Source organism: Stomoxys calcitrans, chromosome 1 (genome assembly GCF_963082655.1).
Source record: "Stomoxys calcitrans chromosome 1, idStoCalc2.1, whole genome shotgun sequence".
Taxonomy (NCBI): Eukaryota; Metazoa; Arthropoda; class Insecta; order Diptera; family Muscidae; genus Stomoxys; species Stomoxys calcitrans.
Window position 1 is genome coordinate 3,878,228 of NC_081552.1, and position 18,296 is coordinate 3,896,523.

Here is an 18,296-nt window from a genome sequence, read left to right on the forward strand (position 1 = left end):
TTCCTCTGCTGATCCATCTTTTTAGCTCCACAGATCCCAAGCTACGACAGGCTTGCATCTTTTAGTAAGTAAGTTATTAAAAAACTTTCTTACGGTAGAGTTGATGCCTAGAAACTCCAACTCCTTCATGATTGATGTCGGTTTTACATTATTTAAAGCATCCTCAATGGCAAGAAATGCTGCCATTGTATATTTCTTGACAGCGAGAGAAACCTCTATGTAGCCGACTAGGTCGTGAAGGGCTGTTTCAGTGGATTTGCCTTTACTATATGCATGCTGCTGCCGCGACAGGTGATCTCTAGGGATCTTTGCCCTTAGATAGGGTTCTATCAACCTCTCAAGAGTCTTCAGCATAAAGGATGATAGACAAATAGGACGAAAATGACCTTAGTGTCCCTCCATCCCACAGGTATATATATAACCTCTTCTGGCGCCACGTTGTCCGTTGGAGAATTTCCCGGGAAATGTGTATCAACGAGTAGTTCTAGTGTTTCCTCACTAGACATTGTCCATACATTCTCTGACTTCTGGATATACCCCACCGTAATAGGTCTCGAAGACAGAATCTTCCTTAGCCTAGAGGCCTCAGATGTATCATCCACGGAGCTGCAGAAATCTACCCAGGATTTGCTCTGAGCCTTTCTAAGCTCGCCCTTATATTTTCTTAGCTCAGCCTTATGGGGTTGACCATGGCTGTCGCTGTTTGCCCCTTGGCTTGGCACTAGGGCATACTGACACAAGCGAGTCATTATGGGCTTTCGTGATCCGCTTGACCACTATATTTATATCTTCCGTAGTTTCCACTTCTTTTTATACCCACCACCGAAGGATGGGGGTATATTCATTTTGTCATTCCGTTTGCAACACATCGAAATATCCATTTCCGACCCTATAAAGTATATATATTCTTGATCAGCGTAAAAATCTAAGACGATCTAGACATGTCCGTCCGTCTGTCCGTCTGTCTGTTGAAATCACGCTACAGTCTTCAAAAATAGAGATATTGAGCTGAAATTTTGCACAGATTCTTTTTTTTGTCCATAAGCAGGTTAAGTTCGAAGTTTGGGGCAGTGAGTTGTGTTAGGCCTTTCGATAGCCTTCGTCAATTTGGCTCAGATCGGTCCAGATTTGGATATAGCTGCCATATAGACCGATCCTCCGATTTAGGGTCTAAGGCCCATAAAAACCACATTTATTACCCGATTTCGCTGAAATTTGGGACAGTGAGTTGTCTTAGGCTCTCCGACTTCCTTCGTTAAATTGGCCCAGATCGGTTCAGATTTGGATATACCTGCCATATAGACCGATCCTCCTATTTATGGTGTAAGGCCCATAAAAGCCACATTCAATTTTCGATTTTGCTGAAATTTGGGACAGTGAGTTGTGTTAGGCCCTTTGACATATTTCTTCAATTTGGTTCACATCGGTTCAGATTTAGATATAGCTGCCATATAGATCGATTTCTTGATTTATGGTTTTGGGCCCATAAAATGCTCATTTATTGTCCGATGTCGCCGAAATTTGGAACAGTGAGTTAAGTTAAGCCCCTTGACATACATCTGCAATATGGCACAGATCGGTCCAGATTTGGATAATGCTGCCATATAGACCTATATCTAGGTTTCAGGTTTTGGGCCATAAAAGACGCATTTATTGTTCGATGTTGCTGAAATTAGACAAAGTGAGTTTGGTTAGGCTCTTCGACGTCCTTCTTAAATTTTGCTCAGATCGGTTCAGATTTGCATATAGCTGCCATATAGACCGATCACTCGATTTAAGGTTTAGGGCCCATAAAAGAGGCATTTATTGTCCGACAGGTCCCCCAGCCATTAGGAGGACCTTTAGTGCCAATGGTGGAGATTTATCTGTAGAAACCAGACCATAGTCAGAATTCAGAACTTGCACCACTGTTGCGTTAGCCTCGCCTTCTGACTACACCAGGAGTTCATCCTCACAAGATTCGTTAGAAATTGTTATAATGAGCTTCCGTACGCATCCAGGGGCTGGTGAGAAAGCTGTGGAGCCACTCTTCCTCAGAACACTGGGCACTTGCGGTGTGGACGATTTCTACTTAGATTCTTCATTAAATGCTGCTGTCGAAGTACTTTCTGACTTCCGTGCTTCTCCGCTGGCGCGCACTTTGAGCCCAGTCCAACTATGTGACCCATCCACATGGGGCTTGTCGGGTCCCGTTTCGATGCCATCCCCTCCTGTCTCGATTGTGGCAGGGGGATTTTTAGTCTCCTGCAATCCGCCAGACTTTAGCGATAACAATTGCTGAGTCGTCTCCTGATTCCCCAACCCTACCGCTTCTATAGACCTCCGGTTTGAACTTGTTGAATCCGCAGGATACAACCACTTTAGACAGCCGGAGTTTAGTACGAATACTGCATGTCTCCGGTCACCATCAGCCTCATCCAATCTACTAATCTTCCAGTCGGTGGTTGAAAGATTGGGATTACATTCCCTTAGTCTTCCAAGTATCGTTTAGGGATCTGAGGGAATCCTTGGTATCCAAGCATGTGCCATTGGTCGAGAAGGAACATCTTGCTTCTTGACTAAATCTAGTGCTGCACCTGGCCAGATCTCACCAATCTTTTTTACCGCACAACGATACATTTCAATTGAGCGTTGATTGCCGAAGGCAATTAGTCTGTATCGGCCTTGATACCAGCCTGCATCGTCACAAACTGGATGATACCTAGGAAATTCCGCAAGGACATTAGAGTATATTGATGACAGTCCATTGAATATCCCACTCCAATTATTCCTAGGTATGCAGCCATGTTGCTCTCCCTTATCGACAATTGCCATCACCAAACTGTCCCTAGCGACATTAGCGACATAGGTTATTGGACCCATCTCACTGTTGTTCGCCCTAGTTTCTTAGGCATGTGATGCCCTCCAGGTGACCGCAGCCTTTTGGCTGACTGCGGTGCAGTTTCCGAATCTAGCACTAACTTATTTCTGAAATTAATGTATACAAAGATTAAAAAAAAAACGGGTATAGGGACTTAGTTAAGAAGTTTGTAGAAGAACCTTACGGTGCTGTGTTCGGTGTGTGGGTGTTGAAGGTCATGGAACTAGTTCAAATACCATAATTTATGTTAATCGCGCAAATCGAGAAGTAAAATTTCCGCTAAATTGCAGGCGGGAAATACATTTTTATGAATTCCCTCTTCACTTGCCAGAGATGGAGAAAAAGGGCGGCAACTCTGTTCTGATTCATTCCCGTTTCGTCCTGGCATGGACTTGCGCACTATCCTATCCACAGAATGTACGTGTAGAGCTAGTTCTCTCCGTTCCATCGCCATCATCATCCATCGCGAATGTCAGTTTGAAATTTTATACAAACAATTTCATTCATCATTTGTACGCAGGACTCGCATAAGGACTCGTTTTCATTTGCGAAAAGAGGAAAGAAACGGGAGTGCTTCTCAGTGTGCTTGTGTATGCGTGCGGTTGTGTATGTTCGCGTGCTATTGCTCGTTTCCACATTTTCATTTTTCACTTGGAGCCAAGAGCTGTAGATAACCGAAAGAAAAATCAAGCCAAAATTCTGAAGTCAAAAAAAAAAAATAAAAAATCGCTGAAAAATCGTATATAAATTAACATTTATATAGCGTTCCATCAAATACCACACTGAAAATGATCAATCCGTTGAAGTTTCTGTGTAAAAGAAAATGGGATTCGGTGCGTTATGAATTCTTAATCATCACAAGTATACTTTTCTCGTTAATGGGTAAGTAAAGGAATGTGTTGCATCTGCTGGCGCTTCCCCCCGCCCTCCAACCTTTGTGATGCCTTCTGAAACGTCACAGAGTTAATTTTCGGAATTTTGGTCAGGGTGGGGAAGGGTATGGGAATAGTCATGTCGCCGTAGGTGGTGAACATGGACTAAATCGTCGTAATAAAATCCACAACGGAGAAATTGAAAGTGTCACAAGGGGTAGAAATAAGACAGAATAGAAGAGCGGGGATGGCGGAATGTTTTCTCCCCCCCCCACAGCGTGTTGGAATATCGATTTTCTTAGTTAGTCACATAAATGTTTTATGGTATGATAAAAAACAGACAACAAATTAAAATGATCATCCCCAATAAAGCGAAATACTAGGGGCCAAGCGATAAGCTGCCATCCAAGCTGTTATAGCAATCTCTTATCATTTGGCCGCGAATACCATGGACCTATTTTAATCCAGTGTTAATCATCAGTCACTCGATGATTAATATGCAAAATCATTTTTGAATCTCTTGTTTTCTTTTTGTTTTCTCATTCTTTCAGTTACATATTGCCAAGGACTACAATTGAGCGCATTTACAACCAAAACGCCAAGGGTTACCAGATACACGACGAAATCGCCTTCGGTAAGTGAACAAGGCGGACGGTAGACTGGTAGACTGGCAAACAGATGGACAATCGTTTGTCTCTTACTGCCACTTATATAACAATTAATGTTAATTTTTTCTTTTTTGGTCCATAGGCTTCGTCTATGAATCATGATGCCACAACCTCCATTTATCGCTTTAATGCCACCAATGGCATCACCTGCATCCTGATTAGTGTCGATGGCCTTATCAGCATTAAATACCGCAACAAACTGAACGAGGATGTGGAAGCTGATCTATATCTGCCCGATAATCCCGTCTTAAGCGGGGAGTGTGTGGAATCGAATATGGAGATTCTATCACTAGAGTTCAAAGGCTTTAAGCTTTCAATGACTTTCAAAAAGGTAAGTGTATGTCTGTGAGTGTGAGAGTATGCCCTTTGGCAGCAGCAATTTGTCACTGAGTGCGTGGGTGGCTGTCTCTTTGGCTAGGAAGCTTCCTACTCCCCCCTTAGGGTAGATGAAAATAGACCACATGAGACTGTATGGCAGTATGAGATTGTGTTTTGTTATTTTTACCATGTAGCTGTTATGTTACTTTTTTTCTTTTGCTGCTGTTTTTGACATTTAACTAAGGCTCTTCTTCTCCGGCTACAAGGAGTGTAAAATAATAGACACTTTTTCGTAGAAGTTATGTACTCTAGTGACCTACATAGAGATTATTTTACAAGACATTGGTAGATATTACTTGACTAGTTCTCATAAAGGGGCTTTTTCGTTAGATGGTGGAAAATCTTGCAAGATAACAAAATCTATATCGAAGAATTTAAGGTCAAGAGTTGGCAATACGAAACAAATCCCTACAGCTATAAATTTGCCACATGATGCAAAGGTATATAGTGCGACATTTAATGTATTAATATGGAGTTTTCTCTTGAGATGTAAAGAATAAACAAAAAATCCCCGGTGAAAAGTTGTAAAAATTTTACGCAAAATAACACAACAATACTTAAAAGGCTTATGGGCTTAAAACTGGGATCCGGAGTGGGTACTACTTTCCCCTTACACTCCTGTCCGCTCCACTCAGGCAATTATTTTTTTTCGCTCTGCTCTGTCCCACGGTCCTTTACTTTTAAGTTGACTATTTATTTTTAAATTTTCTTCTAATACACACCGTGCCCTATTTACAGCATAAAGCAATATTTAACTCCGATTATACATATAATTGATCGTCGTTTATATCGGGCTATATACTTGTAAAGACCCATATAAAACGAATTGATTCCTGAATTGATTTCTTGAACCTCTAGAGGGAGCAATTCTACCCGATTTGGCTGAAATGTTGCAAACTGGTTTATTTCATGACCTCCGACATTTTGTAAAATATATTCTCATTCGGTCCATTACCGTTTATAGGCCCCATATAAATCAGTCTACCGGTTCTACTTTTTTAGTACCTAGAGGGCGCAATTTTGATCAAATTTGGGTGAAATTTTGCATGATTTCACCTAACACCTCCAAGTCCCGTATAATTCGACCACCCGATATTACTTACTAAGCGTCTAGAGGGCGCAATTATTATTTGATTTGACCAAATTTCATGCATAATGATTTCTCCCATAACCTTCAACTTCCATGTATGGTCTGAATCCGTGTCTATTGCTCCTATATAAACAGATCATCCGACCTAACTTCTTAAGCATATACCGGAAGTAATTCCTAACTAAATCAAAAAAAAAAAAAAAAACAAGTAAAAAGGCGGCCGGTCCGAATTTCGGATACCCACCATCTCGGGTATATATGTAAACCACATTTCATCAAAATTCGGTGAAAATTTCATACCTTATGTCCCATAGCAGTTATATCAAAATATGTTCCGATTTGGACCAAATACTAATAAGTAATAAAAATAAACCGATCTGAACCATATACGATACGGATGTCGAAACGCCTTACATGAGTCATTGTGGCAAATTTCAGTGAAATCGGATTATAAATACGCCTTTTATGGGGCCAAGACTTTGAAACGAGATTTCGGTCTACATGGCAGCTATATCCAAATCTGGACCGATTTGAGCCAAAGTGCAGAAAAATGTCGAAGAGCCTCACACAAAGCACTGTCCCAAATTCCGGGAAAATCGGACAATAACTGTCCCTTTTATGGGCCCAAAACCCAAAATCGAGAGATCAGTCTATATGACAGCTTTATTCGAATCTAGGCCGAATTGGCCAAATTGAAGAAGGACGTCGAAGAGCCTAACTAAACTCACTGTCTCAATTCTCAGCGTCATTGGACAATAAATGCGTCTTTCATGGCCCCAAAACCTAAAACCAAGATATCGGTCTATATGGCAGCTATATCCAAATCTTAACCGATCTGTGCGATATTGCAGAAGTATATCAAGGGGCTTAAGTTAAATCACTGTCCCAAATTTCGGACAATAAATGCGCATTTTAATACAAAACACAAAACCTTAAATCGAGAAATCGGTCTATATGGCAGCTATATCCAAATCTGAACCGATCTGGGCCAAATTGATGAAGGATGTCGATGGGCCTAACACAACTCACTGCCCCAAATTTCAGCCAAATCGGATAATAAATGTGGCTATTATGGGCCTTAGACCCTAAATCGGCGGATCGGTCTATATGGGGGCTATATCAAGATATAGTCCGATATAGCCCATCTTCGAAGTTAACCTGCTTATGGATAAAAAAAGAATCTGTGCAAAGTTTTAGCTCAATATCTCAATTTTTAAAGACCGTAGCGTGATTTCAACAGACAGACGGACGGACATGTCTAGATCGTCTTGGATTTTTACGCTGATCAAGAATATATATACTTTATAGGGCCGGAAATGGATATTTCGATGTGTTGCAAACGGAATGACAAAATGAATATACCCCCATCCTTCGGGGGTGGGTATAAAAACAAGTAAAAAGGCATGTAGTTCAGCCGTGCCGAACTTTGGATACCCACCACCATGGATATTTTTATTATACTAGTAGCCGAAACGCCTTTTGTAACTCTCTAATATCTTTTTAGGATGGGGACACTTCGCCCTGAATGTGGATATCGAATTGGTGCAACTCTAGCCTATGTCCGCTTATGACGCTGAACACCTGCGTTCGAATCCTGGCGAGAACATCGGACAAAATTTAAAGCAGTGGTTATCCCCTCTTAATACTGGCTACATTTGTAAGGTACCATGCTTAGCATGGTCATGTAAAAAATTCTCCCCAAAGAGGTGTTGCACTGTAGCACGCCGTTCGGGCTCGACTATAAAAAGGTCCCTGTTATTGAGTTCAAACAATCATTGATGTGTGAGAAGTTTGCACCTGCTCGGTTCCAGGGCAAAATTTCACTCTACTCCCAAATGCCTTTCTTTTGAGACCTATAATACCATATTGGTAAATATTTACGATTTAGGGGTATTTCGGTGGTGGGATGGCCACCCATACACTTGGCCCTTAAAGTAAATATATATAAATATACCATTGGTGCTCTACTCTGGCGTGATCGGTAAATGAGTTCTGTTTGAGGGTGGGGTGGACCCCATGGGCTTTGTTCCGGAAATGAGTATCAACTTCCCGAACATCAATAAATTCCACTCCAAATAGCTTTTGCATAATTGGGAGTTATTTTGGGATGGAGCGGCTCCCCAAACACATGGCTCTTCACATTGGATATCAAATTGGTTTTTTTTATCTGAAGCTCTTTTTGTTTGAGCACTATATTGTCGTGATGGGTATACATATCCATTTGGCGGGTTTTGGGTGGCACCCGACCCCAACAATAGAAACCATGCCTTGTTTTTGGTGACTGTGAGATTTCGAACGAATCACATTACCAATCTCTGAGATCTGGCGTTTTTGAAAACTAGGGTAATGAAATGTGATTTTTAGGGGAGGGTTGGCACCTCAGACATTTCGACTCAAGTATGGATATCAAATTCGTACTCCACTCCCAATTTAAATTTCCGCCCCATATTGCCATAGTCGGTAATATATGAACCGTTTGTAACATACTGCCATATTATCCATATTTTTAACCTACTGCCGAATGTAGAGGAGTTTTGGGGTTTGTGTTCTACTCTCCAATACCTTTTATTTGACACCCATATTGATTTTGGGTGGTGTTTTTACGATAACGGGGGAGAGACGTAGCTGTAGCGATATCAACAATTTTAAAGCCTATACCTCCTTCCTGACCATATTGGTAATCTACTCCCGAATACCTTTCATTTGAGACCCATATTGTCATGATCGTCCAATAAGTCTATTGGGGTTTGGGGCGGCCCCCCAGTTAGTTAGACACACTTTTAAATATGAAATTCGTAGTCTACTCCTGAATACCTTTCATTTGAGTCCCATATTGTTTCGATCGGTCCACTTTTATTTTTGGGCAGTATTTTTGGAATAAAGGGGAGGAGAGTCCGCCCCCTTCCGATATCAAAAAACTATATAGCCTTTGTTTCCTTCCAGACCAACCTACATAATCTGTAAAAATTTCAAGGTAATCGGTTACGCTGTTTTTGAGTCTGTACGGAACAAACACAAATTGATTTTTATATATAAGACTAGTTGGACATGGCCCGTTCCGCTGCGCCTTCTCTCTCACTCTCTTATTTTGTCTGAGCCCTTTACTGGTACGGTCAGGAAAGTCCTGTTTGGGGGTACTGGCCGTTCAGATATTTCGCCCCAATGGGGATATCAAAGTTTCTTTCAAATACCTTTTGTTTGAGCCTTATATTGCAATGGTCGGTAAATAAGTCCGGTATGGGAGTATATTTGGGGTTGAGGTGGACCGTCATATATCAGAGTAGTTTTCTAGTCTCAAATACCTTCAATCTGAGCCCCATATTATCATTATTGTGTTGTAATTCCATTCAGCGGGCTTTAGAGATGGCGCGGCCCTCCTAGGTATCCCACCCTAAATAAGAATACAAAATTTCTGTTTTGAGTTATTATAAACAAACTAAATTTTAAATTTCTCCACGTTTTCGAAAATTAGGTAACTCCCCCCTTAACCTATTTTAAAAAACTCCCATTATAGTATGGTTGTTAGATATACTTCATTCTCTTGGTTTTGGTGGTTGATTGGAGTTGAAAGTTATAACAAAACGCAACGGGCAAAATTTTTGCCAAATTGGAAATGATTGCGTCCTCTAGAAGCTTAAGAAGTCAAATCGGAAGATTGGGTTTTTGGGCAGCTATATCAAAATATGGACCAATTTGGCACGTTTACAATCCCAACCAACCGACGTTAAAGTATTTGTGCAAAGTTCCAAGCGCTTAGCTTTACCCCTTCGAAAGATGGCGTGCTAGACCAATATTTGGATGTGTTACAAAGAGAATGACTATACTAGTATACCCAGTCCTAAGATGGACAATATTTTTGAAATAATTTAAGTTTTTTAATTTATAAAAATATAGACATGAGCTCGTTTTTAAGAAGTTGACGCATCTGCTTGTTAAAGTAAGTTGCCACTGTGGTATATAGGTTAACAAATCTGCCTATCATGGTAAACGCCTGGATTTAAGTTCTGGCGGGAATATCACTAAGGGGTTTCAATGGTGGTCAGCGCTTAATAATGCTGAACTCATAGCAATTCGGGAGTAAAAGCAGCAAAAATTTACTGTTTGCTGAAACAGCTGAGAGTCTGCTGAAAATGGGACAGCGGTAATTTGTTATTAAAACAGCAACAATGTTTCGCTGTTTAAACAACTTATCCTGTTTTTATACCCTCCACCATAGGATGGGGGTATACTAATTTCGTCATTCTGTTTGTAACACCTCGAAATATGCGTCTATGACCCCATAAAGTATATATATTCTTGATTGTCGTGTCATTTTAAGTCGAACTAGCCATGTCCGTCCGTCTGTCCGTCCGCCTGTCTGTCGAAAGCACGCTAACTTTCGAAGGAGTTAAGCTAGCCGCTTGAAAAACTTTTTATTAGTGTAGGTCGGTTGGTATTGTAAATGGGCCAAATCGGTCCATGTTTCGATATAGCTGCCATATAAACCGATCTTGGGTATTGACTTCTGGAGTCTCTAGAGGGCGCAATACTCGTCCGATTTTATTGAAATTTCGCACGAAGTGTTTTGGTAGCACTTCCAACAACTACGCTAAGTATGATTTAAATCGGTCCATGTTTTGATATAGCTGCCATATAAATCGATCTTGTGTCTTGACTTCTTGAGCCTCTAGAGGGCGCAATTCTCATCCGATTTGGCTGAAATTAAGTACAACGGCTTCTCTTACGACCTTCAACATACGTGTCTAATATGGTCTGAATCGATCAATAGCTAGATACAGCTACCATATAAACCTATCTCCCGATTTTGCTTCTTGAGCCCCTACAAGGCGCAATTCTTATCCGAATGAACTGATACAGCTGCAATAGCATAACAGTTCTTATTCAATATTCTATGTTTGTCTAAAAAGAGATACCGAGCATAGAACTCGACAAATGCGATCAATGGTGGAGGGTATATAAGATTCGGCCCGGCCGAACTTAGCACGCTCTTACTTGCTTAATATAAACATATGTATTGTTTTGTTGTTCTATTTTGCCATAGTCATCTGGAGGAGAGGGCTGGTATATCAATCTCTTCGAACTTTCCTACTCATCATCAAATGCTCTCTTTGAACATCCGGATCGTCCAAATTTAGATGTTAAGCTGACATCGCCCTCGCATACGCCCATGTATTTCCCAACACCGGTGGGCAAATCCTATGTCTGCGATAAGGAGCAAACAGTGGTGATGCATGCTCCCTTGGATTCGGATCAGTCGGGTCACATTGCTCGCCTTTATTTGCGTGATATGCATATGCAAAGTTTCATGTTCAAGGAGAGTGGTAAGTGGGGACCACCATTCCATTGCAGTGCCACCGGTTCGTATAGGGATGAAACGGCACCCTTGGCAGTGGGCACAGCTTTGGCGATAGCTGTGCTCTTAACCATCTCAGGCTATGGGGGCTGGAGGTGAGAACCTATAAAAAAGGCTTTCTTAAAAAAAAAAAAACATTTAAAAAACATTTATACTTTTAGATATTTCAAAATCAAAAAGGTTCAATACGGCACTATGGAGTAAAAATCTTTATTACATAAACTGATAACAAATCTTTAATTTAAACCCAACATCAACAAAGAAAAACAAGTTTTGAAGAAAATATTGCGGGGAAAGTGTGTGTGTAAAGATTATTTATTTAAGTTATTAAATATTGTTTTTTTTTTTTCTTTAACAAAAAAACAAAACTTAAGATTGTCTTATTTCGATTATTTCCAAAAAAAGATACAAAAATTTAAAAAAAGAACCTAAAAAAAACAAATATAAATGAAACCACATTAAATACATAATTATAGTAAAATGAATTGCAAATGTCTTCCATATTGTTAAAACTAAATAAATATAATATTTAATTAACAAAATATTTAAGAGAGCTAAATTAATTGACAAAAATCTACACAACACACTGAAGAGAAAAAACAACTACAAACATATCGCATTACGATATGTCAGAATGAGACAAAATATGAAAAAAGATGAAACACATTTTTACTCAATTGTTTCCTCAACTAAATAATGATTTGTTTAAACTCCATCGAAAAACAATTTTTTTTTTAAATAATTTGGCACTTAATTTCATCAAGAATCTAACACTTTTTCAATAATCTCGATGTTGTTATTTCAATTTAAAACCAACAAAAAAGGACAATGAAGCGAAAACCAACTAAAGAAAAAAAAAATAAATAAATAATGAAAACAACAAACTAAAGAGTATATACATACATATACAGGGTGGCTGATGAATATTGCTACAATGATGAATATTGCTACATTTTTTTTTCGGTGTATGGAATACATTTTTCTTTTATTCATGTTAAATTAAATTATTAAATTAATTATTAAATTATTATTAATTAAATTAATTAATTAATTAATTAAATTAATTATTAAATTATTATTATTAAATAGAAAAAAAGTTATTACATTTTTTTTTGGTAGCGGCTTTCATCAGCCACCCTGTACATATTATATGAGACAATTTTTAGCCTATATTGCAAATATTAAAAACCCTTACTCTAAGATGTTAAACAGTTTAAAAATTATATATCTAAATAAAATATAAAACTAACAACCAAACAAAACAAAAACCATCACTATAAATAATAGACAAAGGGTAGTTTCGAGGGAGCCGTGAAACAAAAAGAAAACCAAAACCAAAAACGAGGCCAAAGCCGAATACTTAAGTATTGCATTACTATGCTCGTATAGACAAACAAAGATGACCGATTTAGCATACGCATTGTTGTTAATTGCCAAATAAACCCTTAAGCAAAACTGCGGACCGACCACAAAACCTAGTCCTATCAAACAACGCAATATTTTATAACATTCAAAACACATACGGACGGACAGTTTTGACCTACCTGCAGTATATCTGAAATGGCCTAGTGACAAACATAGAAAAAAAAGACTTCACACTCAACATGCAAAATTTTCTCAAACGACATAACGCAAAGCCAGTGATGTAGTTTTAATGAATATCAAGGAATACAATAATTTAAATAGTTTCATATCATGTTATTTACAAATATTTCAGACTACCTTATTAAAATTGTTCACTCCCCCTCTTACCATTACCAATGCATATACACACATATCTTCATGTACCTACCATGCCAGAAATTGTAAGCCATACCAAAATATAAAATAACAAAAAAAAAAAAAAAAAGAAAACAACAACAAAAAGACAGAGACAAAGCCCATTTAAAATTCAATAACTAAATGAAATGCAATCTATCATTGCAAATGTTACGAAAAGCAATTATTTCGAAATAAATTCAAGAAAGAAAAACAACAAAATGAAGATTAATTTCGTATTTTACTTCAGCACCAAGTAGTGTAGTCACTTAAGGCAACCATTTTCGATTTTTGTGCTTTCGCCCGGGCTGGTGCTTTCTCCACCATCGATTTATGAACAACATCTTTTATTTGTATGCTCTTCCATCTTTTAAACAGAGCGTTCACAATGTTCTTCTGGCCGCTCCACACCAAGAAAGACGACGAAGAAGAAAAAAGGTTTTGAAAGGCAAATACTGGTTTAAATAAATCATAATTACAAATACACTGCACGTTCACACACACACACAGAGAGAAACTCGCATACGCTTACCAACACATAGCAAATGAAAAACCAACACTAAGAGGGAACACCAAACCCCCCTGGTTCCCTCGGTGTGGCAAAGGGTATAGTAAAATATGTTATTATCGCATCTTTAGGTAAACCAAAGGCGGAGTTTTCTTTAGAAAATCTAAAATAAATAAAAACAAAACAGTACAGAGGAACAGAACGTAAACAATACAAAAAAAAAAACACACAAATATAGAACAAAATAGCCCTGTTTGAGGCGATAAGCCCACGTTTTGGTGCAAGTCTAAGTACAATATATTGCAAAAAGTATGGTAGTTAGAGAAAATCTTACAGCTGAGATGGTGTCTTGTAATTGCAGGTTTGCTTTTTAGGTCTTTTGTTTTGGTTAAACTACTGTTTCTATACCAGGGCTGATAGAGGTGGTTTTGAAAATGGTACAAAATACAAGTCAAAATGGTATTTTTAACTGCCACAAAGTACAACTGCTGCAACAGCAACGAATCCCATGACAGCAGGTGGTACGTATCGGATTGACCCCACGAAATCCTTCATCGGCAAAGGCAATGGCTATTGTAGTAGTGTACAATCCACTGCTACAACAACAACAACTACCATTTTAGCTGAAGTATAGGAAACCACGCTGGAGATCATTGTTGAAGATGAGTAAGGGCAAATGTGCACTTTATAGGGTGCACCCCCGTTTTTATACCCTACACCACTACTGTGGTACCGGGTATTATAACTTAGTGCATTTCTTTGTAACACCTACAAGGAAGAGAGATAGACCCATTGATAAGCATACCGATCGATTCAGAATCACTTTCTGATTTGATTTTGCCATGTCCATCTGTCCACGTCAATTTGTGTACAAACTACAGATCGCAGTTTTCATCCGATCGTCTTCAAATATGGTACAGTCATGTTTTTCGGCCTAGAGTCGAAGCCTACTGAAAATGGGGAAAAATTGGTTCAGATTTAGATATAGATATATATTGCAATAAATTGCTCATTTGTTAACCGATTCTTTAGAAATTCGGCAGAAAAGATGTTCTTATGACTCTCGACCTTACTGGAGAATTATATAGAAATCGGTCCAGATTTAGATATAGCTACCATATATGTATATCGCCCGATTTTCTCTTATAGAGCCCTGGAAGAGCATTTATAGACCAATCTTGCCAAAATTGTGCACAACGCTTTTCCCGTTGACTACAACAATATCTAATAAGTTTGCTACAAATCGGTTCAGATTTAGATATAGCTCCCATCTATATGTGCGTTAGATTTCGACAAATATTGCAATAAAGTGCTCATTTGTTAACCGATTCTCTCAAAATTTAGCAGCAAAGATTTTTTATGTTTTTATTATTACCGGCGAATTTCATAGATATCGGTTCAGATTTATATATAGCTGCCATATATGTATTTCGCCCGATTTTCACTTCTAGGATTTAGATGTAGCTCCCATATATATGTTCGTCAGTTTTTGGCTAATTTGCAATAATGTTGTCATTTGTCAACGGTATTTATTACAGTTTGAACATATTTGCTCGAAATGTGACACGAATTGTTTAATAACCCATCTGAAAACATCCGCCGAGGTCCATCAAAATTCAGAATTAGATATAGCTTCCACTTTGTACCTATAGGTTGGGTGAAGGTTATTATACAGTCGGCACCGTCTGACTTTTGCCTTTCCTTACTGGCCTTTTTTGGTTTTTTGCACCCCTAATTTTGATCCGAGGAACACAAATCTGAAGTCTGTTTTTGGGGCAAAGGCTCCAGGACCGCAAAGTAACACAAATTATCGCGCCATTTTTTTGACCCATAGGGGGTCTTGCGATCTTTTTCTTTCTAGAGAGAAAATTTCAGTGTAATACCCTGTTATGACAAAACTTCATGACGGTCCGGACCCCCACTCAAAAATATTTTTTTAGGACAAAATTTCTTTAAAATTTTTTTTGAAGAAGAAGCTAAAAGAAAAAAATTTTTTAATTTTTTCTAATGACTACATTTTTATGATTTTTTAAAGACTTTCAGCGACAATCTTTCTAAAGACAACGAGTTTTTTCGTTAAACCAAAATTAAAATTTCCCATAAACACTTTTAAAGTATTTTTATTATGCAAACAACATTTTCCTAAAATTTTTTCTTTAGAAAAATTTCAATAACCCCCAATTTCTTTGCACGATTTTGATGAAATTTTATCTCTATATATAAAAGGGGCGCATGATTGACTGACTAATCAACGCCCAGCCCAAACGTCTAAAGCTAGAATCATGAAATATGGCACGAATGTGGGACTTGGGTGGTAGGCGCGGTTTTATTATATTCGTACGTTTAGGTACTAAAAAGTACGAAATGGTGACTTTTTACCCAGCGTGAACGGATGGGGCTAGAATTATGATTTTGGGCTCAAATTAAAGAGCGTCTCAAAAAAATAAGATTTAATGACAAAAATTTCCCTAAAAGAGCCGGAAGTGGGAAAAAGGTTCGTTTAGTACCGCAATTGGTACTTTTTGGTACCTTGTTTGTTAATTGAGCTAGAGCTTTGAATTTTGGCATTTAACCAAAAGAGTTTTTGGACATTTAGAAACAAAAAAGTACCAAAAGTGGTACAAAATAGGTGAACTTTGCATAGGGCGTACGGGTGGAGCTAGAACTTTGAAATTTGGCTTAGATTGTTGTTGTGAAATTAAGGGGATAGATAGAAAAAATATGAAAAATAGTAATGGAAAAGAAAGATACTTACGTTTAGTGTGGTATTTGGTACCATTCCATACTTTCTTTACGAACGAACTAGAGCTCTGAAATTTAACATGTAGATTCTACTACTACGAAATATATGTTGGCTATCTAAGTTATTTGGTACCAAAAAGTACGAAATAGCTTATTTAGTTTAACTGTAAACGGAGAAGAGTAAAATTAAAGAAATTGCCAAAAATGAACGATGTCTTGACAAATATACGATAAGTTGTACCAAATATGAAATTTTGAAATCGTACAAGGAGTGGAAAAAAGTACTTATGTGCTGTAATTGGTACTATTTAGAACGTTCTTTATATATTGAACTATAGATCTGAAATTTGCGATATCGGCACATCTTGGCAGTATGTACCTGACGACTAAAAAATAAAATGTACAAAGTGGTACTTTACTTACAGACTGAGCAACATCTGTGGCATTAGAGATACAGGTACATCTTGGCAGTATGTAATGGATGACTAGAAGATTGTTTTGAAATTTGTACATTTAGGTATTAAAACGTACAAAATTGTTCTTTATTTACGGATTGAGCTAAAGATCTGAAAATTGCGATACAGTTACACTCAGTGACCGTCTTTATCAACCGACTAGATTTTTATTTTTAAAATTCGTAAAATTCGTTTTACGGATAAGGCTAAAGTTGTTAAAATTGCAATACAATTACACCTTGATTTTCGGTGTACCATCGGGGACAGCGAAGCGTCCGGGCATATGCTAGTATATTCATAATTTAGAGAGATTATATCGACGTAGCAATTTTTCCAAATATTTTGATTTTTAAAAATTAAAAAAAAATCTTTTAATTTCCTAAACCACTACAACAAAAAAACAATTTTCTTAATATTTTATGACCATTTAGCGAAGAAAGCTGGATTTAGTGATTTTGGCATAAAATAGAACCTGCTGTGAAAAGAAGTAGGATAATTGCCATGAAACCATCAAATGCAACAAGACATTAAAATGGATTCCAGAAATCTCACTCCTAGGAATTTTGAGAAATTTTTTCGTTTGTTTTTTGGTATATAAACAATTGCTTCCTTTGGCAAGCCAATTTTCCCCCAAAATTTAACGGGAAAATTGTTGTAACTGGTTTCAGTCGTCTACTTTACGCCAATCCAAATTTCATTTCGATTCCTAATTCGAGCTAGATTTTGTTTTTTCGTTGTCTACCGTTCGAAACCAAAAATTCAACTTCTAAAAGATATTTGCACTGTGTTGGCAATAAGTGTAAATTTCAGCTTTGACTTTATGACCAAATGGCACCGCCGATGTGCCAGTTCCTGCACCCAATAGCTACCACAATTTTCAAAAAACAGTGAATTTCACAGTAACAAGAATTTTGGCAATTTTCGATTTTGAAAAAATATAAAATCCAGGCTACGTCCCTGCCTACATGTATCCTATCGATTTTGTTTTGTTTTTAAGGTTATGCCCTATTTGTATACCTAAAGCAAAGTTTAGAGTTCTAGCTTAATTCGTTAAGAAAGTGCCAAATACGAGGGTTGCCTTTAATATTTTGCGATTGGACAAACCTTGTGTTGCAATTTGCCAACTAACAGCTCCCTTGTAAGACTTGACCAGAACATAAATTAAGTTTTAGGCGATGAAGCTCCATTAAGTACCAGTGTTTCACGATGGTATGGTGAATTCACCCGTGGTAGTTCACTCAAAGACGAATTTCGTGTTGCTCCAAAAACAATTGATGCTGTGCGCCAACTCATATTGTAAGATCGTCATGTGACCTATCGTGAGATTGAGATTTAGGCATTAGTGGAACCAGCATACATTCAATATTGCATGAACATTTGACCGTCAAAAAAATTTGTTCGCATTGGATCCGTTGGATGCGTTCAGAATGCATGTTTTGCAGATACCAAAACAAAAGTGCTCCGACAATTGTTTCAAACGAATGCAAACGTGTATAGATCTTAATGGGGAATATTTTGAAAAACAATAAATCGATTTTCCATGATTAATATTTGTTTTTGTATTCTCTAATCCCGAAATATAAAGGGCAGCCGTATTATCCGATTTCGCTGA

General features: G+C 37.9%; 1 protein-coding gene across 1 annotated transcript; it reads left to right on the forward strand.

The window, feature by feature from the left end:
• Positions 1-3,351: 3,351 nt before the first annotated feature.
• On the forward strand, positions 3,352-12,092 carry LOC106084758 (lysosome-associated membrane glycoprotein 5). Its single transcript, XM_013248670.2, has 5 exons — positions 3,352-3,742; positions 4,284-4,366; positions 4,483-4,731; positions 10,910-11,316; positions 11,383-12,092. The coding sequence occupies exons 1-5, from the start codon at positions 3,649-3,651 to the stop codon at positions 11,423-11,425; spliced, it is 876 nt and encodes a 291-aa protein (XP_013104124.1). The 5' UTR covers positions 3,352-3,648; the 3' UTR covers positions 11,426-12,092.
• Positions 12,093-18,296: the final 6,204 nt, after the last annotated feature.

Coding starts and splice junctions, on each gene's coding strand:
- LOC106084758 (XM_013248670.2), top strand. CDS start 3,649: ATGATCAATCCGTTGAAGTTTCTGTGTAAAAGAAAATGGGATTCGGTG. Junction 4,732..10,909: donor TTTCAATGACTTTCAAAAAG/GTAAGTGTATGT, acceptor ATTTTGCCATAG/TCATCTGGAGGAGAGGGCTG. Junction 11,317..11,382: donor TCAGGCTATGGGGGCTGGAG/GTGAGAACCTAT, acceptor TTATACTTTTAG/ATATTTCAAAATCAAAAAGG.